Source organism: Globicephala melas, chromosome 9, assembly GCF_963455315.2.
Source record: "Globicephala melas chromosome 9, mGloMel1.2, whole genome shotgun sequence".
NCBI lineage: Eukaryota > Metazoa > Chordata > Mammalia > Artiodactyla > Delphinidae > Globicephala > Globicephala melas.
The window spans coordinates 91,295,931-91,321,647 of NC_083322.1; the positions used below are offsets into that span (position 1 = coordinate 91,295,931).

The 25,717-nt window shown below is 39.7% G+C and overlaps 1 protein-coding gene across 1 annotated transcript in view; it reads right to left on the reverse strand.

The window, feature by feature from the left end:
* The window catches only part of VPS41 (VPS41 subunit of HOPS complex), a 188,548-nt gene that overhangs the window by 27,462 nt on the left and 135,369 nt on the right, over window positions 1–25,717 (reverse strand). The window contains exons 11-19 of the mRNA XM_030871168.3: window positions 21,850–21,947; window positions 17,829–17,958; window positions 16,235–16,350; window positions 14,889–14,945; window positions 12,340–12,401; window positions 10,906–10,987; window positions 8,494–8,586; window positions 3,174–3,301; window positions 1,314–1,458 (exon numbers count right to left, since the gene is read on the reverse strand). Coding sequence (XP_030727028.1) covers window positions 1,314–1,458; window positions 3,174–3,301; window positions 8,494–8,586; window positions 10,906–10,987; window positions 12,340–12,401; window positions 14,889–14,945; window positions 16,235–16,350; window positions 17,829–17,958; window positions 21,850–21,947 — 911 coding nt within the window. The remainder of the gene's footprint in view (window positions 1–1,313; window positions 1,459–3,173; window positions 3,302–8,493; window positions 8,587–10,905; window positions 10,988–12,339; window positions 12,402–14,888; window positions 14,946–16,234; window positions 16,351–17,828; window positions 17,959–21,849; window positions 21,948–25,717) is intronic.

The following is a 25,717-nucleotide window of genomic DNA, read 5'->3' on the forward strand; positions in this document are numbered from 1 at the left end:
TATTAGGACGTTGGAAGAGATTATCCTTAAGTTATTTTCTAATTAGAAAGTTCTCTGATTCCTTAACTTGGGTCCATGCTCTTGAATAGCGATTATTTTGAGCTCATTCAACTTTTGTCTATAGCTTCATAGGCAAAACTAGGCTCTTGAAACACACGGGAGTGGGGTCGGCGTAAGGGGAGACTGGATATGGGGAAAATGTAATTAATTTCTATATAAGCTTCTCATCCTCTTAATCATCTTCTGCCAGAAAGGCAGAACCTCTGTCCCCTGAACTTCCTGGGAACTGCACTAATTATTTTTAGATCTGTACTGCCTAGGGACTTGACTCCTTCAGTATGAAAAATGGGCTAAAAGCATCTTTCAGAAAAAAGTAGATTTAGCTCCTAGGTTTAAGCGTGTGAAGACTAATATATAGCACGTAATAGATATATAACACATAATACCACTAAATACAGTAAAATAAAATTTTTAAAAATTCAAGTGACCCTTTTAGAGCCTTAAGGGTTCTACTCTTTAACTAAAATTTCGATTTTTTGGAATAAGAACCACTGTGTTGTATGAATCTCTTTCTTTCCATCATTAGCACTTGCATTAACTTTTCTTTGTGTAAAACACGCAGTCTGTATCACTTTACAAGAGCCCCTGTGAGCTGTGGAGGTAGGGTGCCCTCCTGAGACAAGCACTGCACTCTTCAAATCTGTCCTGTAATAAAGTGATGCATCCCACATATATCAGTCTGAGCATCATCTGAGACCAGTGGAAACTCCACATGCCAAAGCTGTGAATACCAAGGAATAAAACTGCAACAAATGGATCAAAATACTTTATGTAAAAGTTGAATTCTGGGACGTACAATTAATAGGGTTGAATGAGCTAAAGCATATGGCTAGATTCTCTGCTTCTATGAGTTATATGAATGGTTTTACCAAAATAAAATTATTTCATACACACACACACACAAAACTTCAAAAGTTCCACGTCAAATTATGATTGCTTTTACGGAATAACCACATCAAGTAAAGGATTCCTGAATGCCGACTACTAGAGTAACATCCAGGGAGGGTCAGAAGGCTCTGAACGTGACCAGCATGCAGCCAAGTTATGTGACTTCTCAACTCCTCCAGCATGTGGACAAATGTCTAACTATTAAAACCTTGGGACAGCACAAATAATTTACCAGTAGGAAAATAAGAAACACATTATACCTCGTTCACTTTGCTGTACACCTGAAACTAACACACACTGTAAATCAACTATACTCCAATAAAAATTTTAAAAGAATCAAAATTTAAAAAAAAAAAACACATTACCTCAGAATCAAAATCCATTAATAAAACAATTTTATCCTTGATAGAACTGAAAAGGTTATGCTTGTGGATCAACTGGAAGACATCCTTATGTCTTAACGTTAAGTATATTTCCAGAGCATTGCCATAGTTTTTGTCATAGGTGTACCTGGTGAGACAAAAGTTTTTACATTAATGTTCACCAACACATCTAATAAGACACACAGATACACACATGTAAATCGTGTTGTAAATTAGTGAAAACTGAAAAACTTCTTTAGAGAGAAAAGCTAACTTTATTTAGAAAAGTTTTCCTTGGGATTTAACTATATGTGACCAATAAGTACTTCTTTGTCAGAACCTTGCTTCCCATCTCACCAAAAATTTAGAATATTTACAATATTCAACTAATAAAATTTTTCTTAAAAAAGTAAACTCTCAAAAATTTTTAGAGAAATCCATATAGCAAAGAAATTACGACCCCACATGAAGGAAATTCTTATGCTAGTAACAGAAAAATCAGTTAAAATTCTTACAAGCAGTGTTTAGTTGACAAAGGGGTGATATTCCAAAAGCTTCTCCGTAAGAAGGTTGTATAAACTTTAAATGTGTTTTTCTGTTGAAACAGTGTTTTTCACATTGCTTAATTCCCTAAGCCAGCTCCTAACTGCCAACAGAACCGAAACTGCACTGGGAATCCATTCTTAGCACTACAGAATTATTAGTATTACTAGTACCATGTTAGTACTACAGAATCCAAGGAAAACTAGAACAGTTTCCAGAAGAAAATCCTTAGTGTTCCAACTCAGAAGGCCACACACGTGTCCCCTTCTGTGCAAAGTCTTAAGCAGCCCTGAAATTCTAGGCCATTTTGGTGTACCTTTCTTGGTCTTGGGCAAAAGATGTAAGAGGATGCTGCAGCAGGTTGTCTGAGGCGGGGGGAGTGTTGAGGGGCTGAAGCGGGATGGTCTCTCTGAGATTAACTGCAGTGTGCTGCTTGTTTCACTAAACCAAAGTTCCTAGAGGGCACGGGTATATCTTATCTACCTCTGCGTCATAGGCACATGGCAAAAGCCCGGTCACCGAAAGCACCCAATGAATATGAAAAGCATTAACCAGGCTTCGGTTTTCTAAGCCCTAATTCAGTGCCAGGCACTGCACTTAGCTCTTGATGATGAAACTTCATTAAAACTATCCCTTGGGGCTTCCCTGGTGGCGCAGTGGTTGAGAGTCCACCTGCTGACACAGGGGACGCGGGTTCGTGCCCCAGTCCGGGAAGATCCCACATGCCGTGGAGCGGCTGGGCCCGTGAGCCATGGCCGCTGAGCCTGCGCATCCGGAGCCTGTGCTCCGCAAACGGGAGAGGCCACAACAGTGAGAGGCCCACGTACCGCAAAAAAAAAAAAACCAGAAAAACCATCCCTTGCACCACTGGTGTAGTGGTATCATGCAAGATTCTCATGAACACCATCCCATAAGGAATTGTCACCTGTGATCTTACAGGTAAAGAGTCTGTGGTTTGAGAAATTTACTGACTTGCAGATCCAAGGATGACAGAATCCAGCGCCTCACTGGGAAACTGATTTGCTTGAGGAGTCTAAGACCTGGCACCGTTCCCTACCTGAACCACTGCCTCTACCAAGTGATTCTGGTTAGGGTTCCTCTCCTCTGGGAAGCAGATGACATTACAATTGTAAGTTTCACACAATTTCCTTACCTTATGTTCCCGTTGTTGACCGGAGGCTTACGAAAGATTTTTACTAAGAGTGAATATAGGAAAATAGTATAGATCTGCATCCTCCCAATTCAGTTTGACAGATCTAAAATAGGAAAGACTTTTCATGTAGATTGATTTGGAAAAAAGAAGCGCTAAAATATACTCACAATTCTGCCAGGGTTTTAAGTAAGGTTCTGTTCTGACTGTCTTTCTTCAGATGATCCCGAACTGCTTGAACTATTACTGAATTGTTGTACAGATCTCCCGGCCATTCTCGGATCAGTGTGGCAAAACCCTAACCAAGGGGGAGAACAGAGGAAGGACACTCTTTCAACAGAAAAACAATCCAAAGAGTTCATACAATTCCTAAAACTATTCATGGAGAACAGATAAGATCACATTAGGGTTAAAACATTGGTCCATGAACATATCATCAGTTTTCACGGGTGGTGAGGGAGGCACACAATGTCCGCATACGCATCCCCATTCGCCATCCCTTCTCTTGTGATTGGATGAAATGCACAAGGAAGCAAGGCCCCCAGCTTCTTCCATCAAGTGCCACTGCAGAGGCAGAATTTAGGTCTGACTTGTTCTCTCCTCATTCTGGACTAGTGGTAACACTTGGAGAACATATTTAACATCTTACAGATACTGTCCAAGTCAGCTGCACAGCCAGTACTGAGCACACAGTGGCTTTGCCTCCACAGTGGAATCATCCCACCTTCAACAAGTTATCATCTCTATCTTCCTTCCACTCCTGCCTCAAAACCTAGTTTTGTTTGGGGATTTAGGACACTGGTTCAAGTCTGTCCCCTGCTCTTACCCTGACTCTCTCTCGATCTCAAATTTTGTGGTTCTGATAGAAAACTCCAGACCCCCTGATTGGATCTTGTTTCCCTCCAGGGCTGATTCTTGGCCAGTGTTCTGGGCAGCCGTGCCGTCCTGATTCTCAACTTTAGCCCCTGTGACTCAAAGTATTGGGGAGCTATTTACTTACTGTTCCTTGAAAACTTTTAGGAAAAAAAAAAAACAAAACTGTAGATGTTTTCAAAGGTAGCAAATAGAAGTAAAAATCTTCACATTATTGAAAAAAATCATATTATTTATATTAAATAACAAATGCTTTAATGAACTACTTTGAATTGGTTTAAATGATATTTAGAAATGAAAATTGTGTGGTGGAATTTGCTTCTATAAACTACCAGGATTTGCTAAGAAGAAAATCACAAAAATAATCAGGACTATAGTTGTTTTCTGCCAAAGAAACTCCTAGCAAGGATGGCAAAAGACCAGAAGAGGCTGCACATTTTCCATTCAAACTGCAACCTTCCTTCATATGAACATGATTGCAGTTTGACTTGAGAGATTTGGGGAGGAGAGTCACGAAGTAAAGAGGATACATTTCATGAAACTACTAAACCAGAACACTGAAATGTTCTCTGAATCAAAATATGTTGGATCAAGTTTCTGTTTTCTTAAGACTCTACAATTTATAAGATAAAAGTCCTGAAAAGATTTCCACCCCAATACTGGCAGCTCTCAGTAGACCTGAAACCAGAGGTAATACTGTTCAGGAAAAGAAGAAAGCCTGGCTCCTTTTCCCCTTTTCCATGATTCGGGCAACGGCCTTGCAGTACTGCCAGCTTCTAATACAAAATAAGACAAAATGACAGGTCACGTTGTGCGATAAAAACCTGAGGACTCCAACGTAAACTGAAATAAACATTGATCACATTTCACGTTAGGCTTTTCTCTGCTTAACTGGTTTTGTGTACCTTTGAATAAATGTGCTAAAAAATACTGATGAAATCACCCCTGGGGCCTTTATCATTAATTAGAGGACAGAGTAATCAGGGAGCTATTACATCCAGTGGCAAAATCAGAGAACCCCCTGGTGCCCATCATATCGGGCTGGTCAGAAAGTTCATTCGGGTCTTTCTGTAAGATTAAAGACTATTCATTAAATGAAATGCCATAGAAATTGTCCCATTTTTAACATGCTTATACATTTGTCATTAATATTATGAAGCAAAACTTCACTATTTAAAATAATTCTGCTAGGCTGTAAATTAAAAGGCAAAGCTGTATGCATTTCAGTAGAAACCCCGTACAAAGAAGTTATGAAGAACCAGTACCTCCAAGAAAATACCGTTCATATATTTTTATTTTTAATCTGACGTTTAGTGCTATATTTAGCAGCACAAAATTTTCATCCACATTATATGTGATCAAAAATGTTGCTACAGAACACTGCTATCTGATTAATTATGTGACAATTCAAAATTAAACATGAAACGGAGAATGATGGAAGCTAAAATGCGAATTATTTATAAGAGCTTATAACAAACCAGATTATTTATAAACTTCTTAATAGTACTGACCAGGCAGACACCCTAAAATATTCAGGAAAAAACATCTACAAGCTTTGAGTCATGCTTATTTCTTTCAGTCTCAGTCAAAAGTTTTCCAGATATGAATTAACAAGACACCTTTAACGATACAGGATTTAAAACAGTTTCTTGAAAAAATGAGGGTTGAATCATGAATTGTAACAGAGTCATACAAATAATAAAATTGCTTTTTTATGGTTAAATTACATTACTTTAAAAACAGGACAAGTATACTAAGCTTCGGTATTTCAAAATAAAGCTCATACTCTTTCCATCATTTTCACAGAACACTCATAATTTTCTTTCTTTTGGGAAGATGTACAAAGATGGAAAATTTATGACAGCCACTCTGTGTACTCAGAACATACTGGAGAGAAAGAGAAGTCCATTGTAAGTCTTCACAGAAGAAACCTTTTCCGATAACTAAGGCCAATAATGGCCTCTCATTAGATCTCTTAAAACACCTTGCTCTGCCTGTCTTACTTATTTTCTAGTTGCTTAAAGCTTATTCACACAGTCTCCCCAGTCAGTCTGTAAGCCCACTGAAGCCTGGGACTGTGTTTTTGTTTCTCTTGGATCCAAATAAGTACTCAGCCCAGTTGTTGACCATGGTAGGTTCTAAATAAAGATGTGCTGAATTGGACTGAATAGGAAATGAATAGAAACCAAGCTCCGAGACTTTGGCAGTTGGCACCTAGCACAAATGGCAGAAACTATTACCAAAGACTCTTCCGTACAGACCTGGAAAGGAACAGACCCATGCTGGTAGGGAAGACTGGATTATGGTACCAGAGCACATGGTGATAAGAGAGCATGAAGAGATGCTGCCTTCTAGTTTGTACAGTTATTAAAGAAATACGTTGTTCAAGTTTAATTCATCCGAAAGCACGTAGTCCCTTCCTATGATGAGAATACAGGCTTGGAACAGTAAAGGAACTACATAGGTCACACAGGCAACAGGATGCTTGAATCTGACGTATCCAGGAACACGTGGCCGACAGTAACTGACCAAGTGTGCGAGTTATCAGGATAAAAGTGCACCATCTTAAAGGTCCCTTTAGATCTTAAGCTCTAAAAACCATCTCAGAGTTAAAATACAGTGTTTGCATTATTACTCCTCCTTAAATTGAATCGGTTATTTGTTTAAAAAGTATCTCAGTAGGCATTCAAAACACAGGAGTTCTTTTTCTCATTCCCTCTCTGATTGTCTCTTTCTATCTATTAACCTTTCTTTTTGGTGGTTTTTTTTTTTTAAGGCTGCACCGTGTAGCATGCAGGATCTTAGTTCTCCGACCAGGGATCAAACCCAGGCCCTCTGCAGTGGAAGTGCGGAGTCCTAACCACTGGACTGCTAGGGAATTTCCATTCTATCTATTAACCTTTCCGCAAGCCACTCCGCATTCTTGTGGGAAGGAGAAAAGCTGTAAATAAAGTCTTCCTTATTTTCAAAACATAACATCAGGATGTACAAAGGCAGTGACAACCGCAACATACAGTGAGGTACCAAAACTGAAAACTGATCACTGGGTTAGGTCCCCGAACTTTATAAGGAGGCTAAGATGCTGCCACTTTTATGAAAGACTTTGAAGTTTGGGCAGAAACTGGAGAACAGCAGTCAGTGGTCCGATATCTCCCGATTGATGGATCGTCTCAGCACCAGCTCTGATAAAGAGCTTACCAGCCTTGTCTAGAACCTGCCCACGAGAAATACCATCTTTTCCTCTAGTCAGAAGCGGGTGAACGCTGAGTCTTCCCACCACGTTTCGTGGCTAGCTTTATTAGAGCACCCAGCATGTAACGTAATAATTTCTCTGTTTATATCAGGGGTCCTCAGACTCAGTCCTGTTGGCACTTGAGGACAGATACTTCTTTGTCATAGCGGGGCTGTCCTGTGTGCTGTAGGATGTCTCGCAGCATCCTTGCTGGCCACCACCCACTAAATGCCCATAGTGCCAATTCCCCAGTTGTGACAATCACAAATGTCTCCAGACATTGCCAGATGTCCCCTGGGGGACGGGGGTGGGGGTGGGGGAATCCACCTCTGTTGAGAACTGCTGGTTTATAGGCTTGGGTGTGACTCAGACTAGAGCTATTGCTAAACGCGCATCATTTCATTCACATCTGCACGCTTAGCGCCCAGCACATTCCTGGAATACAGGAGGCACACGGAACAGAGACTTTCTGAATAAATGCATTTTAAAGGAACAAACTTAAAAACTTATCATCCGTTTTGGGTGCATGCAAACACCAAATTTAAAGTCCAACCCAGGCCTACCTATTATGGATGGCCTTAGGCAAGTTATTTAATTTTTAGTTCCTCTGTAAAATTGGTATCACTATGTATAGTGTTGCTGGGAGTATAATATCGCAACATGCATGTAAAAGCGCAGCGTGTACAGTAGATAAGCGTTTAAGTACCAACTTTCTCCTTAAACAATAAGCAAAACTGATCATTTCCAGTCGCCTTCCCCCTACCTGCGTCCCAATTTCTCTGCAATCCTCCTTTGGCAAACTTAGTTCTGAGACTCAAGTTTTAGAAAGTTCTGAATTCTTTAAGGGTAGTAGAAGCATCATTAGCAGATGCTATTCTATTTATGAATTCCCGCAAATGGCACTTGGTCCTTTCCCTTTAGCTCTATCGAGGAGGTAGCTTTAAGGAAATATTCAAAATGTCCATGGATTCGACATTTTCTGTAACAAGGTCCACATAAACATCAGTGGCGGGCTTCCCTGGTGGCGCAGTGGTTGAGAGTCCACCTGCCAATGCAGGGGACACGGCTTCGTGCCCCGGTCCAGGAAGATCCCACGTGCCGCGGAGCGGCTGGGCCCATGAGCCATGGCCGCTGAGCCTGTGCGTCCGGAGCCTGTGCTCCGCAACAGGAGAGGCCGCAACAGTGAGAGGCCCGCGTACCGCAAAAAAAAAAAAAAAACAAAAAAAAACCCATCAGTGGTCATCAGAGTGTATGTATCTCAGTTTCATCTACCACAGAGAAACTGCAAATCTGCTGCCTTTAGGCCAGCTGCTCCAGTGTACCATTTTTCTAGATTTCATAACATTTTTCACTGAGAACAATTTGACCATGTTGGAATGTCATACCTCATAATCACTTTCCAAAAATTCATGCAAGATCATTTCATAGATGAGTGGTTTCAGAACTGGATCCCCTCTTGGCAAATAAGGACTAATAGCCTAAGGAAGGAAAAGGCAAAAAAAAAAAAATCTTTAAAAAGTAGCAAAATAAAACTACTCCAAAGAGGCAGCACATATAAAAATACACATTTACTTTAAAAACTTAAGGCAACAAAGTACTTTGGAAAAATATTACGAAGAGAAAAGATTCAAATAAGCTCTACCTTCTTATGTTACAATACATTTTAAAAAGTACAGATAAGGTGTCTACATGTATGAATGAATGAATAAAAGACACTGCCTCGATTAAGTTAAACATCTCTCTGTTCTTCCTGATGAATTAATGAAAATCTAAGTAATATTAGGGAGAATGATGATAAAAGTCAACTTCTTAAGTAATCAAGGAGTTATAGGTCATCTATTCATCTTTTTTTTTTTCTTCCTTAAAATGGAATAATACATCAACCTTTAAAAACCCATAATCATCGTTTGAAATTAAGGGAAAATAAACCTTGTGTTTTTAGCTACTTCAGCACTGTGTTAAGTGTTGAATTTCCAAACACTGTAAATGGTTCTGCAGTGCACTACCCACCAATCGCCATGCTCTGTCCTGGGGACCCAGAGCTCCAGGCACTGTCCCCAGGAGCTCACAGCTTCAGAGGGAAGATATGCAGATATCTAAACAGCCAGTTGCAATATTGCGTGCTAAGTGTCTTGAGAGAGGGGCAAACAAGATGCTGTGGCGAGGTGGATCTTGGAGACTGAAGCAGAAGTGACAGATGCCAGGGGCCTGTCAGGCCAAGAGAGAGGGGGAAGGGTACCCTGGTAGAGGGAACAGCATGGGCAAAGGCATGGAACCATGAATGCACACTCTGCATGCAGGGAGGTCAGCATGGCTCAGACATGTGAGTGGGGGTCACGGGAGGGAGATGAGGCTGAAGAGGAAGGTGACGTGGGGTCATGAAAGGGATTCAGATTTTATGCTCTGAGCAGGAAGGAAATGAGAGGAGCACATTTCGTTTTTAAACGGCTAACTGTGGGTTAGGGTTGTCTATAGATCTGCCGGAAGGCCCTTGCAATAGTTCAGGCGGGAGTTAAGGCGGTGGTACCAGAGAGGGAGGAGAGGCCCAACTGGTACTGACAAAGTGAAACTGACAAGAACTGGAGATAAAACAGAATAAGGAGGTGAGTTAGATGTTCTCATCAAGACAATGGCTTTAGCTGCATAGCACAGGGAGATCAGCCCAGTGCTTTGTGACCATCTAGAGGGGTGGGATAGGGAGGGTGGGAGGGAGACGCAAGAGGGAGGGGATATGGGGATATATGTATACGTATAGCTGATTCACTTTGTTATACAGCAGCAACTAACACAACACTGCAAAGCAATTATACTCCAATAAAGATGTTTAAAAAAAAAAAAGACAGTGGCTTTGAGCTATTAAGCATGAAGAAATGAGTATATTGTGATGTGGTACACACAGATTGAAAGGAGAAGGACCAAACTTGGGAGGGAAATGGATTCACATTAATCTGAGTAATCATTCTCAGCAGCATGTACACACAAGGAAAAATGTCCATCACACGCTTCCAGCATAGATAAGGAATTCAAACGAGAGGTCTGGGGGATGGAGCCATCGTGGTAAACACGGCCACAGGACTGGAGAAGATCCCCCAAGGTCAATCCAATAAACGTGACGAGAAGTGTCCTTGAGGGTCTCCTGGAGAAGAGCTACATTTATGGGGCAAGCAGAGGACAAGGCAAGAGGCTGGCCAGGTGAATAACTGGGATTTTTAAAAGCATGTTCATAATTCTAAGGGAACACTGAAGAGGCTCACAAATACTGAAAAGTTTTTTTAAAATGCTTTAAACAGATCTCCAGACTTAGGAATACTTTATTGATTAGTTTAGATATTGTAAACTAAAATGAAAGATAAAAAAAATGAAATATCAAAATTATTTGTTCGAGCTACCTGGTCAAAATTTTCCATTTGTTTTCCAGCAGGTAAGATGTTGGAAAATGCACTAATTCTTCAGTACATGTGAAAAAAGCCTATGTTTATTATAATCTACGGTGATGAGACTATACCTGTTTTCCACATTCATTAAAAAGAACATGAAAACTTCCATCTGAACACAGAGGGAATTGGAGGGAGATAAGAAAGTGAACATACCATATATGTAATACATGTGTATATATTTTATGCACATAAAATATAAGCGAGATTTCTATTTGGTGACTAATTTCTAAAAGTTTTTCTTTCTAGCTGAAATAGTACTCGCTTCCCAATAAAGAACTGATTACTATAAATTTTATTTCCATCTCAATATTAATATACTACAGACAAAAATTAAAGAGTTAAAAATAAAGCTATGCTTACCTTAAGCTGTCCGATTTCTTTAAATTTATAAACTTCATATTCCCAGAGTGCTGCATTTTTCCCAAGAATTTTCTGGCATTTGCTGGCAGTAAAAACATCCCAGGGAAAAGAAAGTATAAATAAAGAAAACAAACAGAGACAGAATAAGTAGACATTTCCCCTAGTGGTTTAGATAAATCTCTCATCCCAGAACTTTGACAAATTTCCATTTCAAGTGCCAATGAACATAAAGGTATTACTGGTACTCACTTGACTGCATATACAAAGTTGATGGAAATCATGAAAATACAAAATACTTATAAATAAAGATGAATCCCTTTCAGAAGACTTTGATTAGGGGTTTTCCCACTGATTTTTCTGTTCTGAGTTTCCTACTTATCCAGATGAGTGCTGCTGGTCTGGGGACCCTTCTTGCCTTGAAGAAATATCATCGTACCCAAAAGTGTCAATGAAACCACTTTTTCAATGGCTTTAAATAGTGGACTACAAAATCAGACTTTACAAAATTAGAATCCTACTTCAGTATATAATTCAGAAAAATGTTCATGTATGAATAAAACTTTGACTTACACATGAAAGAAACACATTTCCCTAAATCAGGGGACAAAAAGCGACCCTGAAGACTGTTTCCGGGCAGCCACGCAGTCCTGCAGAGGGCACTGCGCAGCTCGAGGGGGAACTGCCCACACAGACCCACACGACCACTATAAACCATTTAGGTTTTTGTCCTGCAAAAACCTGTCTCTTTTTCTCTCTTTTCCCTTTTGTCCTGTCTCTCCTAGGATGCTTGTAGCGTGAACAGCCCTGGAGGTGAGAGGACACACACTGTGTCTCCCTCTGGAGCACAGGGCAGGTTTGTTTACTGCCCAGTAAAATAAAAATAACATCTTCCTCTGGAGCCAAGGGCAGGCAGGCTTTATAAAAGCCCATTATAAAAGAATCAGACACCCTAAGCCCAGGGTCCCTCTCCTGTAACGCAACCTGCTGCCTGGGCCGAGTCACCTGGGCCTCTCTGCCTCATGCTGTGGGATCTGGAGAAAGTGCTGGTACTCTGGCCACGACCACTGCTGAGGTAGACGGTCCTGTGTCTCTGACCCCGGAGTATCAGGTCTTTTGCCAGCACTCATGAAACTTGCAGGCAAACTTGTCAGCTTATAAGAAGGGTAAAGTATCAGACTCTTCGTGATTTCTGACACTCTTCTCATTAAATAACGAGAAAACCATTTTTCGTTTAGTGCAAATGAGACAGTAGGTGGGTAAATAACATGTTATCCATCCATTCTGTGGTTAAAAGCATTACTATTCAAAAATAACCCCTCTTAGAAAGATGTAAAAAAAAAAAGTCTGTCAACTGTAGAGAATGACTTATTCGTATTGCTAACATGGCTCAATTCTATTTATATTAACAAATAATTGTGAAAACATCTTGATTACCGTGCCGCTATGTCGTACTCTCCTTTCTCCACCAGGTGGTTTATATATGCCAAGCCGATGTCCTAGGGGAAATGAAATGAAGGAATTTCATACTTAACTGGAACACGTGGAAAGTTGGGTCTCCGTTCCTGAGTGGGCCCGCTGACTGGAACCCGTTCATACATCTTCGTTTGCTTTATGTAATTATGCTCATTTCTTTCTTGAGCATATTTAAATATACTTGTATTCTCACAAAGTTTAGAGTTTACAATTTTAAAAAACGTGACTACTTTAAAGGCTCCTAGCCTGCCCTCTTCTAAGAAATTTCCTACAAAGAAATCTCTGATAAGACAAACATGATCCAACAGTTTCATGTTGTCACTGGATATAAAATTTTTCTTGTGCTTTCATCCCTAAAATGTGAGCTACCTGTCTCTTCTATACCAAGTCTGAGGGAATGCTGTAGGAAAAATGAAATGACAGATCATTTGAAAGGGAAATATTTAAAGTTAACATCGAAGTGAAAATGAGCTCAGAAAACCAGGTCATTCGAACCCACGAGTTTACAGATGAGGAGACTGGAGCTCAAAGCAATGCACTGACTGGCTTCACAGGATTCGTGCTCATTCACTTATTCCACCTTAGTCCTGAAAGGATTTGAGATGGCCTGTGTCACCAGAGACGGGGGACCTCTTGCTTGATCGCCTCATGACTCTTATGAAAGATTAGTTCCACCTAAAAGCATTTGCATGAGAAGCTTGAACTCAATATATATAACAAAACTTGGATTTTAAGTTCTGCTTTATGCACAAACAATTTTTTGCAGAGCTTCTTCCTGGATAGCAGAAATGGCAGGAGCCCATTTTTCTCTCTGCCTGCCTTACCCTAGGAGAAAAATGTCCAGGCGTGATTAATGTAAAGGGCATGCCCATTTCAAGAGTGAAGGGAAATACCCAAAGTTCTTAGTTTATTAAACTTTCACTTTAATGACTACTGTGTAGGAAATCGTATTTCAAATCTGTTGGAACTACAGAGTGAAGAAAAGGTGCTTAACTTTATTTCTCTGAAAATAGATCACATATCACAGTATCTACAGTTTCAGAGAAGAGATGCCTCTTTTGAAGAGTCAATTTCTCTAACGTTTCTCCCCATGTCCATGCTCCCTCCCAACTCATCCTGTGCTCTGTGCTCCTTTAACCTCAACCTGATTTTCTCTTTTCCCTAAGCATAAGCACGTTAAATGTCTTGCACGAAATACCCACCATCACCCAAAACCTCCCCATGATGTCACAGTCCCCAGCCATTGTCTTGACTCTTTACCACTTCGAGGCTAGCCTTAGTCTATGTTCAACTCAACTTCATCATCTCCTTTTCACTTTCACTCCACCAAGCATGTTGAGAATAAATAATATATACAGAAAATGCACTTGTCACTTTCATATTACCAAATGCAATGTACAACTGACTAAGCTAAGCTTATCTTACTTTTGACCTGCTTACTTCAACTATACTCTTCCACTGGCTGGAATACTCCATTTCTAGGTAATCCTTGCTTATTCTCTACAATTTTGAATGAATAAAACAACATAAGATGCTCTCATTCTCTCTCTCCCTTTTAGTTCCTGAACTATTTTGCTTGTGTACTCTTTGGGAATTAGGCTTTTTTGGCAAGCTTTAAAGAGAAGTTTAAGGTGGGGAAAGTGTAGGCAGAAGGACTTTGCACTGGAACCCAAATAGCCATGAATAACTAAGTTTCCAGTTTTCAACTGTAAACTAGGGTCTTGGGCTAGATGATCTCTAAGGACCCTTCACACTCAGAGGATAACATTTCTTTTCTGCTTTCCATCTGCACATTCATTTTCACAGTTAGCAAAGAAATGGGCTTTCACTCACAATATTTTTCCCAAGTCCAAAATGTAATAAAAATATATTTGATGTCCTAGATTAGTCACCATAACAAAATAAATTGAGCCTGTTCTTATAGAGACACTGAAGCAGTCTAGTTTTATGAAACTACTCTTTTTTTTTTTTTTTTTTTTTGCGGTACGCGGGCTTCTCACTGTTGTGGCCTCTCCCGTTGCGGAGCACAGGCTCTGGACGCGCAGGCCAACGGCCATGGCTCACGGGCCCAACCGCTCCACGGCATGTGGGATCTTCCCGGACCGGGGCACGAACCCGCGTCCCCTGCATTGGCAGGCGGACTCTCAACCACTGCGCCACCAGGGAAGCCCTGAAACTACTCTTTTGATAAATTTCATGATAATGTGGTTTTACCTGTGATTTAAAGAAACTTCCCCACGCATAACTGGAAAGCTTTGTATTTAAAGTGTATTTATAAATCCAGTTTCCAAATTACCTAAAACTACCTCCTAGCAGTTGTTCAAGTTTCTTGTTTACAAGCAGAAGCTGATTCAATAAAATGAACTATTTTGACCTCACAGGTTAGGGAATTCGTTTGAAATAACTTCTCAAAAGGTAGCAAGAATCCGTTCTTTTCAAATTACTTTCAGCCTCATTATAACTTATTGAAAGGTAAAGTTATGTTTCAAATAGTAAAATTACATACTTACCAGAATCTTATGTCTTTTAATGTTCTTTTGGCTAATTTCAGCTGCCATCAGAGCTTCCTGTATTTACATAAGCATGATAAAAGCAGTCGAAAAGGAAGAAGGGCAAAGGGGAGAGAGTGGGAGAGAGAGACATTGCGGTTATAAACACTATATTTATTATGTTTTAAAGTCCTGGGCTACATAAATAAGCCCCACTTTCCCATGGCTTTTGCTTCAAGCACAGGAATTTTTAATGTTATGGTTGAGTGAACCTCACTGAATTCAAACTCAAACAAAAGCAGTCAACCAAAATAAAGACTTCTCTTATTTCCATTTGAATTCATTTCCACATTAGGACCCTGGAATCACATTTCAGATGCAACTCAAAATACAACAAAATCTCTTATGTTCAAACAAAAAAATCTGTCATTCTAAATCTGTATGACATATATTAATCAAGGGGCACTTTTCCTTTATGAAGCATAAAAAGTAACCTGTATGCATACATTTAGGTACAACTACACTAAGATTTTGAAAATCTCTGATTTTATTTGTATTTTGGTAAGTTTACAATGATTCCTTGAACACAAATGTTTGAAACACAAAATTATTTCTTTAAGAAGCTGCTGGATCTAAAGCAATAATGGTAATAACTGGGGTATGAACTTGGTATCAATACCTGGACTCCAAAGAGTTTATAAATTAAAAACTTTTTTTCCAAATCCTTTCAGGTGGTTACAAACTTAACCAAGTAAGTGGACTATTTTTTGTTTGTTTTTGGCTGATTAGCATAAAAGACTATCCAGAGAGTTTCTCTAACTAAACCAACAGAATAATACCTTTGCAGCTATTAAAACTTTAAAATGTTTTCCTTTTTTAAAAAAAGTCATGATGGGGCATTATCTACTCAAATTAGTCTGAACCGAGACTCAATGACGTGGACAACATCATTCCATCTGAACAGGTAGCTCAAACCCTCCTGAGTACAGTTTGATAGCTTTACTTTTTACACATGATATAAGCACAAAATAAATGATTTCACTAAAATATCCAAATGGATGATTCTGAAATACTAGCTTTATTTTATTTTTCTTGAAAAACCACCAAATAAACTTATCAGTAGGCTGGATCGAACCTACCCCTCCCTCCATCACCAATGCCTCTTCCACTGAACAGTAAGGCCAGTCAACCTCCTTGTAGTCTTTATTCCCCGTAACTTGCGAAAAGAGTATCGGAAAGTTATTGGCCTCCTACATATCACTAGCTTAGAACATTCTAATTCACCTGCGTGAAAGATTTATTACAAAACCCTTTTAGCCCCTCTCTGTTACCGACGTGTCAATACTTTTAAGTAAAAGCAAGACTACTTCATATTTCTTCTTTTCAAGGAGCCAGTCGATGTGGTCATCTTGGTCTCGTTCCTTGGCTACGACAACATCTCTTGGACTCACAATGTAGAAGAGTGACTCCCCTTCCGAGTATTCTAGAGATAAGAGAGCAACAACTTGGGTGACTCAACAGTAGAAACCTTGGCAGTGGTTTGGTGCGGGGGGACAGGGTTAGGCTACCCAACTTACAAGCGAACAGAAAACTCTCTTACCTTTGGAATAAATGTGTTTGGCTGTGTTTGAAGGTAGGGGTGAGAGACAGGTAGAGAATGATAGAGTCTATTCCAGTGCTTTAAAAAATATTCACACGTAAAATGATTTGAATGAAAAAAGAAGGAAGGGAAGCAGGAAGGAAGGGAGGGAAGGAGGGAGGAAGTACCAAAAAAACTTGAAAAAAATAAGGTAGGCTTAAAAATTCTGTTTCCTATATTAACGTTCTGACCTCAGCTGAAAGATAGCGCTCAAAATTCTCCATGTCTATTGTATATAATTTATCTACTGTATATAAACTTTATTGATGACCATTTACAGCCCAGTTCTATTTTTACAGAACAATTACACCCCACAGTTGGCGATAAATGTTTCCTCCTCTTCAAGGTCAAGGCCATCTAAAGCATAAATGACAGATGCCCCAGGCCCTGGAGGCATCATCTATCATTTCAGCGTGTTGTGCGCAATGCCGGTGGTAAGGGTTTCCTGAAGAATTCAATTACAAAACCTGTTCTGAAGGGTTTCTAAATGTGCAGCAGAGTTTGCTCTGAGCAAAAATTACCTCAACTGGATGCTTTCACTTGTGCATCACATCTGCTCTCTGCTAAGTCCAGGATACCCACTCCCACTTCTCAGCTGATCAAGGGCTTCAGCTAAGAAAGCTCTAACAGATACAGGATATTTCTTCATTGACCGAAATGAGAACTGAAAATATTCTCAAAACATGTCTACTGTTTTTAAAGCAGGAAAGAATTTCTCAACAGCCAAAGCTGTCCTATTTTTTCATCCACGTATTTTTCAAGGATATGATGACACCAAAGCACAGAGGCCCCTGGTATGACTACAAAGCAATGGTTCTCCCTTTATTTCCAAGCATTGACTAAGTGCATTCATGCATCCACTCAACAAATACTCAGTGAAAGCCCAGTATGGACCAGGCGCTCTCTCAAGCTCTGAGCATTCGGTCAAAGAAAGACAATTTCTCCGGCAACCCAGAGTACACCTTCTAGGGATATAACGTTGGGAGCGATATGCCAACTAGAGAACCATGCTGCCTGGCATCAGTGTGAGTCAGGTGTCACATGAAATAGTTAGGACAGGAGACCAAATACAAGGACAAAGGCCACAAAGCCTCCTCGCCTTGGTCCTGGCCTCATCTCTACCCCTCCCTTCTGCTGTGGGAGCTCAAGCAAGTTCTACAGCATCTCTGGGCCTTGACGCCTTCATTTTCAACATAAAAGGCCTGCCCAGATAGGCTCTAAGAGCCTTTCAGCACCTTAAATTCCTGGTTGTGCTACTCAAGTGGGGGGGAAAAAACATAAATATAAGAAATAACGTGAGTCAGATCCTTGATGTCTCTCACCTAAGTGATAATCTCTACATTCATTTTCCTGAAAGCCTCTCACAGTCAGAGCATCAGAAGAGATCTCTTCACAAGTCTCGGAAAGCGGCTGGATGATATCCAGTCTGGGTCTGGCGCAGTATTCTCTTTCCTAAGGGGAAAAAGAAAGTCTCATTTGAATTACATTTCTAGAAATGATACAAATTAGGGACTTCCCTGGTGGCGCAGTGGTTAAGAATCCGCCTGCCACCGCAGGGGACACGGGTTCGGTCCCTGGTCCGGGAAGATCCCACATGCCACGGAGCGACTAAGCCCGTGCGCTACAACTACTGAGCCTGTGTTCTAGAGGCCACGAGCCACAACTACTGAGCCCGCGTGCCACAACTACCGAAGCCTGTGCTCTGCAACAAGAGAAGCCACCGCAATGAGAAGCCCACACACCAATGAAGAGTAGCCCCCACTCGCCGCAACTAGAGAAAAGCCCGCACGCAGCAATGAAGACCCAGTGCAGCCAAAAATAAATTAATTAATTAAGAAAAACAAAAAGGAAAAGTAGTGCCTTGTGCAAAATCACATGGATACTAAGTGACCAAGTGTCACAGCATATTTTTAAAAAATGATACAAATTAATTCTAGGTAGCCATAATTAAGTGCTTTGGTTTTGTAAATTCGGCAGGTGTAAGCCTTTCTCACCACCTGCCGTGGACAGCCTCATAGCAGTGGTTTATTTTGACCTCTTGGATGAGATACACAGGACAGGTACCACTGTACTATGTCAGCGGTCCACCACTGCAGCCCTTTCAACTCCAAGGGACGGCTACCACATCCTTAGATAACTCTGTTACATCTTCTTCACAAATATGAGACAGAGTGAAAATTACATTATAAACTGCTCCATGATCCAGACCACTGCCACTACTAGTCCTTTCACTGGGGATGCTGAGAAGCCAGAGACTAAGAGTTACGTCTACAGCAAAACTTGCTGAGATGATGCAGATGTTCTGTGCCTGTACTGCCCAGCGTGGTAGACCTGAGTCACGAGTGGCCATCAAACACCTGAAATGGGATGACTGTGCCTGAGAAACTGAGTTTTAAATTTTATTTCATTTTCATTAATTTCAACTTGGATAGGCACATAGCTTAATGACTACAGTTTGGGACACTGCCATTCTAGATCAAGATAGAGGGGGAAAAGATGCTTTATTGAGGGCCTATGACAATTTCACTAGCCTAGTAGGTGACTGTCCACAGATTGTTCTCGCTGAGTCCTTAAATCACCCTTCAGTAAGTATTGTTCTTCTTAATTTTCCAGATGAAGGAACTGAGGATCGAAAAGTTTACTGAGGTCAAAGTTATATAAGTAAACAGTGAGACTGGGATTTGTGGAAAAACTGGGACTATGGATTTAAAATCAAGTTTGTTTTACTATAAAACTCAAGCTCTTTGAATATTCAGCACAGAGGCACGAAAGATACACTTGACTATTTTCCAAAGCAGCGAGACCTAAAGCAGTAAGACCTAAAGCAGGGTAGCACTGGTACAGAGAACTCAGATGAAAGGAACAGAATGAAAGAAATCCAGAACTACTCCCAACTCTCCAAGGTTCCCCAGTAAAACAGTAAGCCTCGAAGATTCCTTTGATCAATTTTGTTAGGTTAATTGAGAAGCGATTACGTCAGCTTTGCATCTCATATATTTAAAAGAGTCCAAAATAAAAAGCAATTATGAAAGATCCACTATTAGAGGAAAAAACCTCAGTGAATATACAGGATAATTTATCACATCTGTGGAGAAATGACAAATATCTTGCTTTTAAAACAACAAAAAGGAAAAACCTGAAAATTTTGACTATTTAAAAAATTAACAGCTATAACAATGACAAAAAATATCAAAATTAGAAGAGCAAAATAGAAAAAAAAAATTGAACCAAATAATGTTAAAAGAAAATCACCTTGCTAGACCACATAAATAGCTCCTTCATATGTGTAAGGAATCCATCAGCAAGGTGATGGATGAGAAATCCATCTTATCATTATTTTACAACTTTTGTTCACTGGTCTAACAGCCCTGCTTATGCGTGAACTGCCTAGGAGCAGGGATTTGGTCTTGTTGATCACTGATACTCCATGCTGAGCACCATTCTTAACACACGTGCTTTATTAATGAATGGAAGAAAAACAAAACATTAAGGGAACAGTTTCATAAATTAGGTTATATCAACCAGATGAAACAGTTCACAACCACCAGAAAGATGATGGGAGACTGCACAGCCATATGCAGAGAGAATGGAACAATGCTCCTAAAATTACGGCCACACAGAAGAGCTTGTAACTGTCACTGCAACTGTGCGGGAACAGGCACATATGTAAAAGGTGTAATGAGGAAAATATGCTGCGATAACATTACAATAGATATAAAAACGAATTCTGTTTACTGTTGCAGTTAAACTTTTTGATGTGGAAAAGAAAAGGGGGGCGTGGTGGGCCCCAAGCTTGCTTCTTTATTCCTTCTGCCTTAATTTGATCAGTTCTTTCTGTATTTAAGGATTTCAGGTGTCCTTTGGTGTTAGAGAAAATGAAGAGTTATATACACTGACACACACATTTCTAAAGCACCTCCAAGACCCTCACTTCTTCCTCTGAAAAAACTCCATTTTCTAATTTGCTCTTTGAGGTTGGCTTTTCTTGGTTTTTACTCCTTTCCAATACTCTCTCTTATTAACAAAGGTTTCCTTCCCTTCTTTCTTTTTTTGGTCAACCGTTTATTAGGCCTTCCCTTTGTCATTTTACTGCCTCTTTTCTTATGTCTTTCAATCACATCCTGAATGCTCCCCACATTCTTCATCAAAAAGCACTGTATTTACTCCCTCCGGAGCCAATGCTTTTCTTTATTTTCAAAAAAATAAATAAATAAAATAATAATAAACTGATGTCCTGCACAGGGCGAGAAGCCAGCCCTATTGATTTTAGCAGGTTTGAGTGTTCACTTAAGTCTACTGCATCCCATTGCCTAGCAACATGGGCACCCAGAGCTCCAGGTTACTATAGTGATGGCTTCCTGATGCAAGAGCTCGCTCAGAGAAATGTTGGAGAGCAGCTACCACTTCAAAACCGGGACGCCCAGGGTTTTTCTCCCCATTTTATTCCTTGCTATTTGAAAAGGAAAAGAAAAAAAAAGAGAGAGAGAGAGAGGATACAGACAAGGAGAACCTACTCACTGTAAAGGGCTAGACGATCAACTGTATTTCTTTTATACCACAGCATCCCAAAGAAAATCCTTTACAATAAACTCTCCTTGTTTATGCCTTGAAGCCGCCCCTGGCCCCTTCCTGACAGGAACTCTGGACTCTGACAATAAAGACAAACTGGGAATGGGGCCGACCTAGGCTTCAAAGAAAGACTCAGTATGCAGGCCCCTCCACTGGACCCTATAACGGGCTTCATTCCAAAATCATGTATAATGAAATGCAGATTCTCTGCTGCTTCCTATGAGCCGTACATTTCATACCATCATTTGCAGTGATAACCGAGACTTAGCAACAATCTAATTTCAAAGCAAGAATCAAGCTACTCAGAATCACTGGGCCACTGGGAAGTAAACAAATATATCTGGACCACAGGAAATAATGGACCACCCTCTCTGTAATTCACTCTGACCACAGGGACCCCTGCTGATGCTACACATCAACTTCATTGCTGTCATTTCTGCTAATGCACAGTGTCAGTTTAGTTTCTTGGCCTTCTGGCAAGAGGAATCCTTCGTTCCGTTCGACTAAAATACCAAGAGAGATGGAAAAAAGGGAAGGCAAAAAAAAAAAAAAAAAGACTCCCCTTTGCTTGGCAAAAGGAACAAAGGCAACCAATGAGTGGAGCTTCTGAAACGTAAGTACATTAAGCCTGCAGGGTAATCTCTGCTGACGTTGTTTTATAGGTCAGGAAGTTCTGCTCAGACTGGAGCCGAGTCCTTTCATGGGCAACTTCATCTGGGTAAAAATGCTACAAATGAACCCACCCTATTGTATTTGGGGTGAAAAAAAAATTACCGTTTTTTCGGAAACCTCCTTTACATAGGAAAGTACAACAAGCTGATCACAGAGGGGTGCGAGTCCACTGATGTAGAATTCAGTTTCGAACTGAGACACTGCAAACAAAAGGGACAGAAGATTCACCGTTAGCAGCAAAAAGCAGCACAAAGGAAAGGACACGTCGACTACGAACGCAGGAGGGACTCATTTTAGAAATCTAACAAAAAGGGGGCAGAGATAAACATACTTTCTGGACAATAATCAGTAGCCCAAAAGAATATCTGGGAACTTACACTTGAAAATTTCTATTACAAATAAAAAGCAAACTCGACAATAACAGCAGCATGAATGGTGAAGAGTGACACTATCTAGTTAGTTTAAAAATGACAGAGTTAAATTCCATGAAGACACATTGAAATCCATAAAACCGAATGTAAACGATTATCAATAACAATACTTTTAGATATTAAAAAATTAAATATTTAAAATAATTTAAAAATATTACTAGTGACAAAAATACTTTTAAAAATAATTTAAACATAAATTTCAATCTTTCACAATTAGGGCATTACAGTGGCATGATGGTCCCAAGAAATGCTATTTGTAATTATGAAACTATTACTCCTTTTTAAACATTTAATAAACATTATATCTAGGCTTAAAAGAAAAAAAGTGTAAATACACATTACATTATGATGAAACTCCATTAATTCTTCAGTGAAATAAAGGTCAGAGAAAATAAGAAATTTCTCTTTCCTTTTAAAAGATAGTCATTAAAACATAGAAGAAGTTCTGTTTCTTCTATTGCATCACCTAAGAGGTATATAGATTTAATTACAATGGACCTCAAAGATCTTATAGAAGGCTCAATGGTAGAAGTACAAATATTGCTACAGTATGATTCTAATGACTAGCTGTTGTAATATTTATAATAAATGACTGTTGTTTTAAGCAACTAAGTTTTGGGATGGTTTGTTATGCAGCAAAGCCAACTGATACAATATTAGTGCCAGGAAAAGATTCTTCCAGGAATCATACACGGCACTTACAGATTCATTTGAGAGTAAACTCTTATTTGAACCCACCACTTTTTCTAAGAGTTTCTTGATTCAGTTCTTCTCTACAGTTCTGTGATATTAGCTTCAGGTTTAGTTAACTTTTATGATAAAATGACCATCTTTTCCAAAGCAGGGGAAGTCAGTGTAGCATACTGGAAACACTATTGAATGGGAAGTTAGGAAATCTGGGTCATAACTGCAATTACACTGAACTTGGATAATTCATTTTAATTTCTGTGGGTATGACTTTTCCCATGTATAAATAAAGGTATCAGAATAGAAATAAAACCCATAACACATAAACTGAGGGGGGACTGAATTTTTCTTCTTCCTCCTCTCCATCCTCCTCGTAAATCACTTAGTGTTACTTGACTGGGCTGATCTTCAACGCCTGCTCCTTATTTAACTGTTTTCAAAATTTTACTTTCACACCAAAATGAGACTGAGGATAATCAAAAAAACACCAAGTAGTTAATAACATAAATATTAAAAAGGCTAACATTTCTTAAGCTTTGTCCTGGGTGGGATCGCATAGGTGGTCAGAGTGCCCTGGACAGAGCCATACGATGGGAATCCAAACGGTGCCTGCTCTGCCACGAAGACTTGTTTTCTCACCTGCTGAACCTGAACTGAATATTCTTATCTAGGCACTTGAAAATAATCTTTGGTAAAGTGATGTGATCAATATTCTCACGAAGCACATGCACAGAGAACTTCCCACAACCACGTGTTCAGAGATGAGCACGTGCTGCGTGTAGCCAGGCACAGAAGGTTCTGGAGAAGCTTCCCCAGTGCTACCTATGAATGTAGGGAGTGGGCAGGAGGGAGGGGGGAGAGACGGGAGGGTTGGAATGTGCAGATGCTATTGAACAGGGTGGGCCACACATGACCTACTGATCAAAGAGGTGACAGTTTCACATTCAGGAAGACATACAGGCCTGTTAACAGGAGGTTTTGGATGCCAGCACTCCTGAGGTTGCACAGACTCTTTGGTAGAGATGGACTTGTGGTTTTTTACTAAATCGCATTCCATCGTTGAAATGCTACGCATACAGCAACTTGGATGAAGAGCAATCAAAGATGCTACAGACTGTTTCATGGGAATCACATGGAGCCTTTTATGGGCTTGTCTGCCATAGGCACCCAAGTGAGAGCATCATCTAAGAAATGGGGGTGAACGAGGTATTCTCCCCATTTGAGACGCCAAAGGGGCTGCCAAGGCTCACTGACAAGGAGCATCACACAGTATCCCTCCTAAAGGTAACCAAATCCACATCAAGGCTTTGGTTTATATGAATGAGCTGTAAGATACAGATCAGAGAAACTAGAAAACAATTCTACCCAAATATTTCCTCCTCTACATCCTGATTTCTGTCCTCAAGAGCTTGCATTAATAACACAGAAAACTTCCTGTTCTTTAATTAAGAACATAATAGGAAATCTAATGTGTTCTTCAAGAAAATAAGGACAGATGTGAAGAAGCAGATATTTCCTTCTCAATTCCAGATACTATAACAAAATGCTTATTTGTTAAATACTAAATCCTACCACTTTACTAATTGAAAATAGGTAATAATTTAGGTAGAAATGACATGAACTGACTAAATTACAAAACGAAGAAAAGATGTGGTATTATATAAAAATAGTGCTTTCAAGATTTCTAGAGGCACAGTTAAGCAAGTTATCACCATTCAGATACAGCTGCAATTAAATAATTCTTCTCATTTTATTAAAATGGTTTCATATCAACGGAAATCTTCTTATGGAAAACAAAATTGCAATTATAGTTGCACCCTTTGAGTCACTAATTAAGAGTTCTAAAATAATGGCTGCTTTTCTTACCATTGAATATTCTACCACTTAGAAATTCATCTCCATTAATACCCATTAGTAATGATATCATGTAAAAAAGAGGACACATTTCCTGGTATGAGGTCCTAGTTTAGGAAAATGTCTACATCTACTCTGCATTAAAAAAAAAAAAAAAGACATTTCAGAATGAATGACATTTCAGGGCTCTGTTTTTCCATTACTACTTACTAATGCAACAAAACAGGATTGTTTTAAGATCTATCATGATTTAGTGTATTCTTTATATTAAGGCAGAATCCATGAAGGGCTGGTTGGAGACAGTGGTGTCAGAATGAACAGGAATGTTGAGGAAAGTTCCCTCTATGCCTACTTTCTGCAGGGTTTTTAACATAAATTGGTGTTGAATTTTGTCGAAAGCTTTCTCTGCATCTATTGAGATGATCATATGGTTTTTCTCCTTCAATTTGTTAATATGGTGTATCACGTTGATTGATTTGCGTATATTGAAGAATCCTTGCATTCCTGGAATAAACCCCAATTGATCATGGTGTATGATCCTTTTAATGTGCTGTTGGATTCTGTTTGCTAGTATTTTGTTGAGGATTTTTGCATCTATGTTCATCAGTGATATTGGCCTGTAATTTTCTTTCTTTGTGACATCTTTGTCTGGCTTTGGTATCAGGATGATGGTGGCCTCGTAGAATGAATTTGGGAGTGTTCCTCCCTCTGTTATATTTTGGAAGAGTTTGAGAAGGATAGGTGTTAGCTCTTCTCTAAATGTTTGATAGAATTTGCCTGTGAAGGCTTCTGGTCCTGGGCTTTTGTTTGTTGGAAGATTTTTAATCACAGTTTCAATTTCAGTGCTTGTGATTGGTCTGTTCATATTTTCTATTTCTTCCTGGTTCAGTCTTGGCAGGTTGTGCATTTCTAAGAAATTGTCCATTTCTTCCAGGTTGTCCATTTTATTGGCATAGAGTTGCCTGTAGTAATCTCTCATGATCTTTTGTATTTCTGCA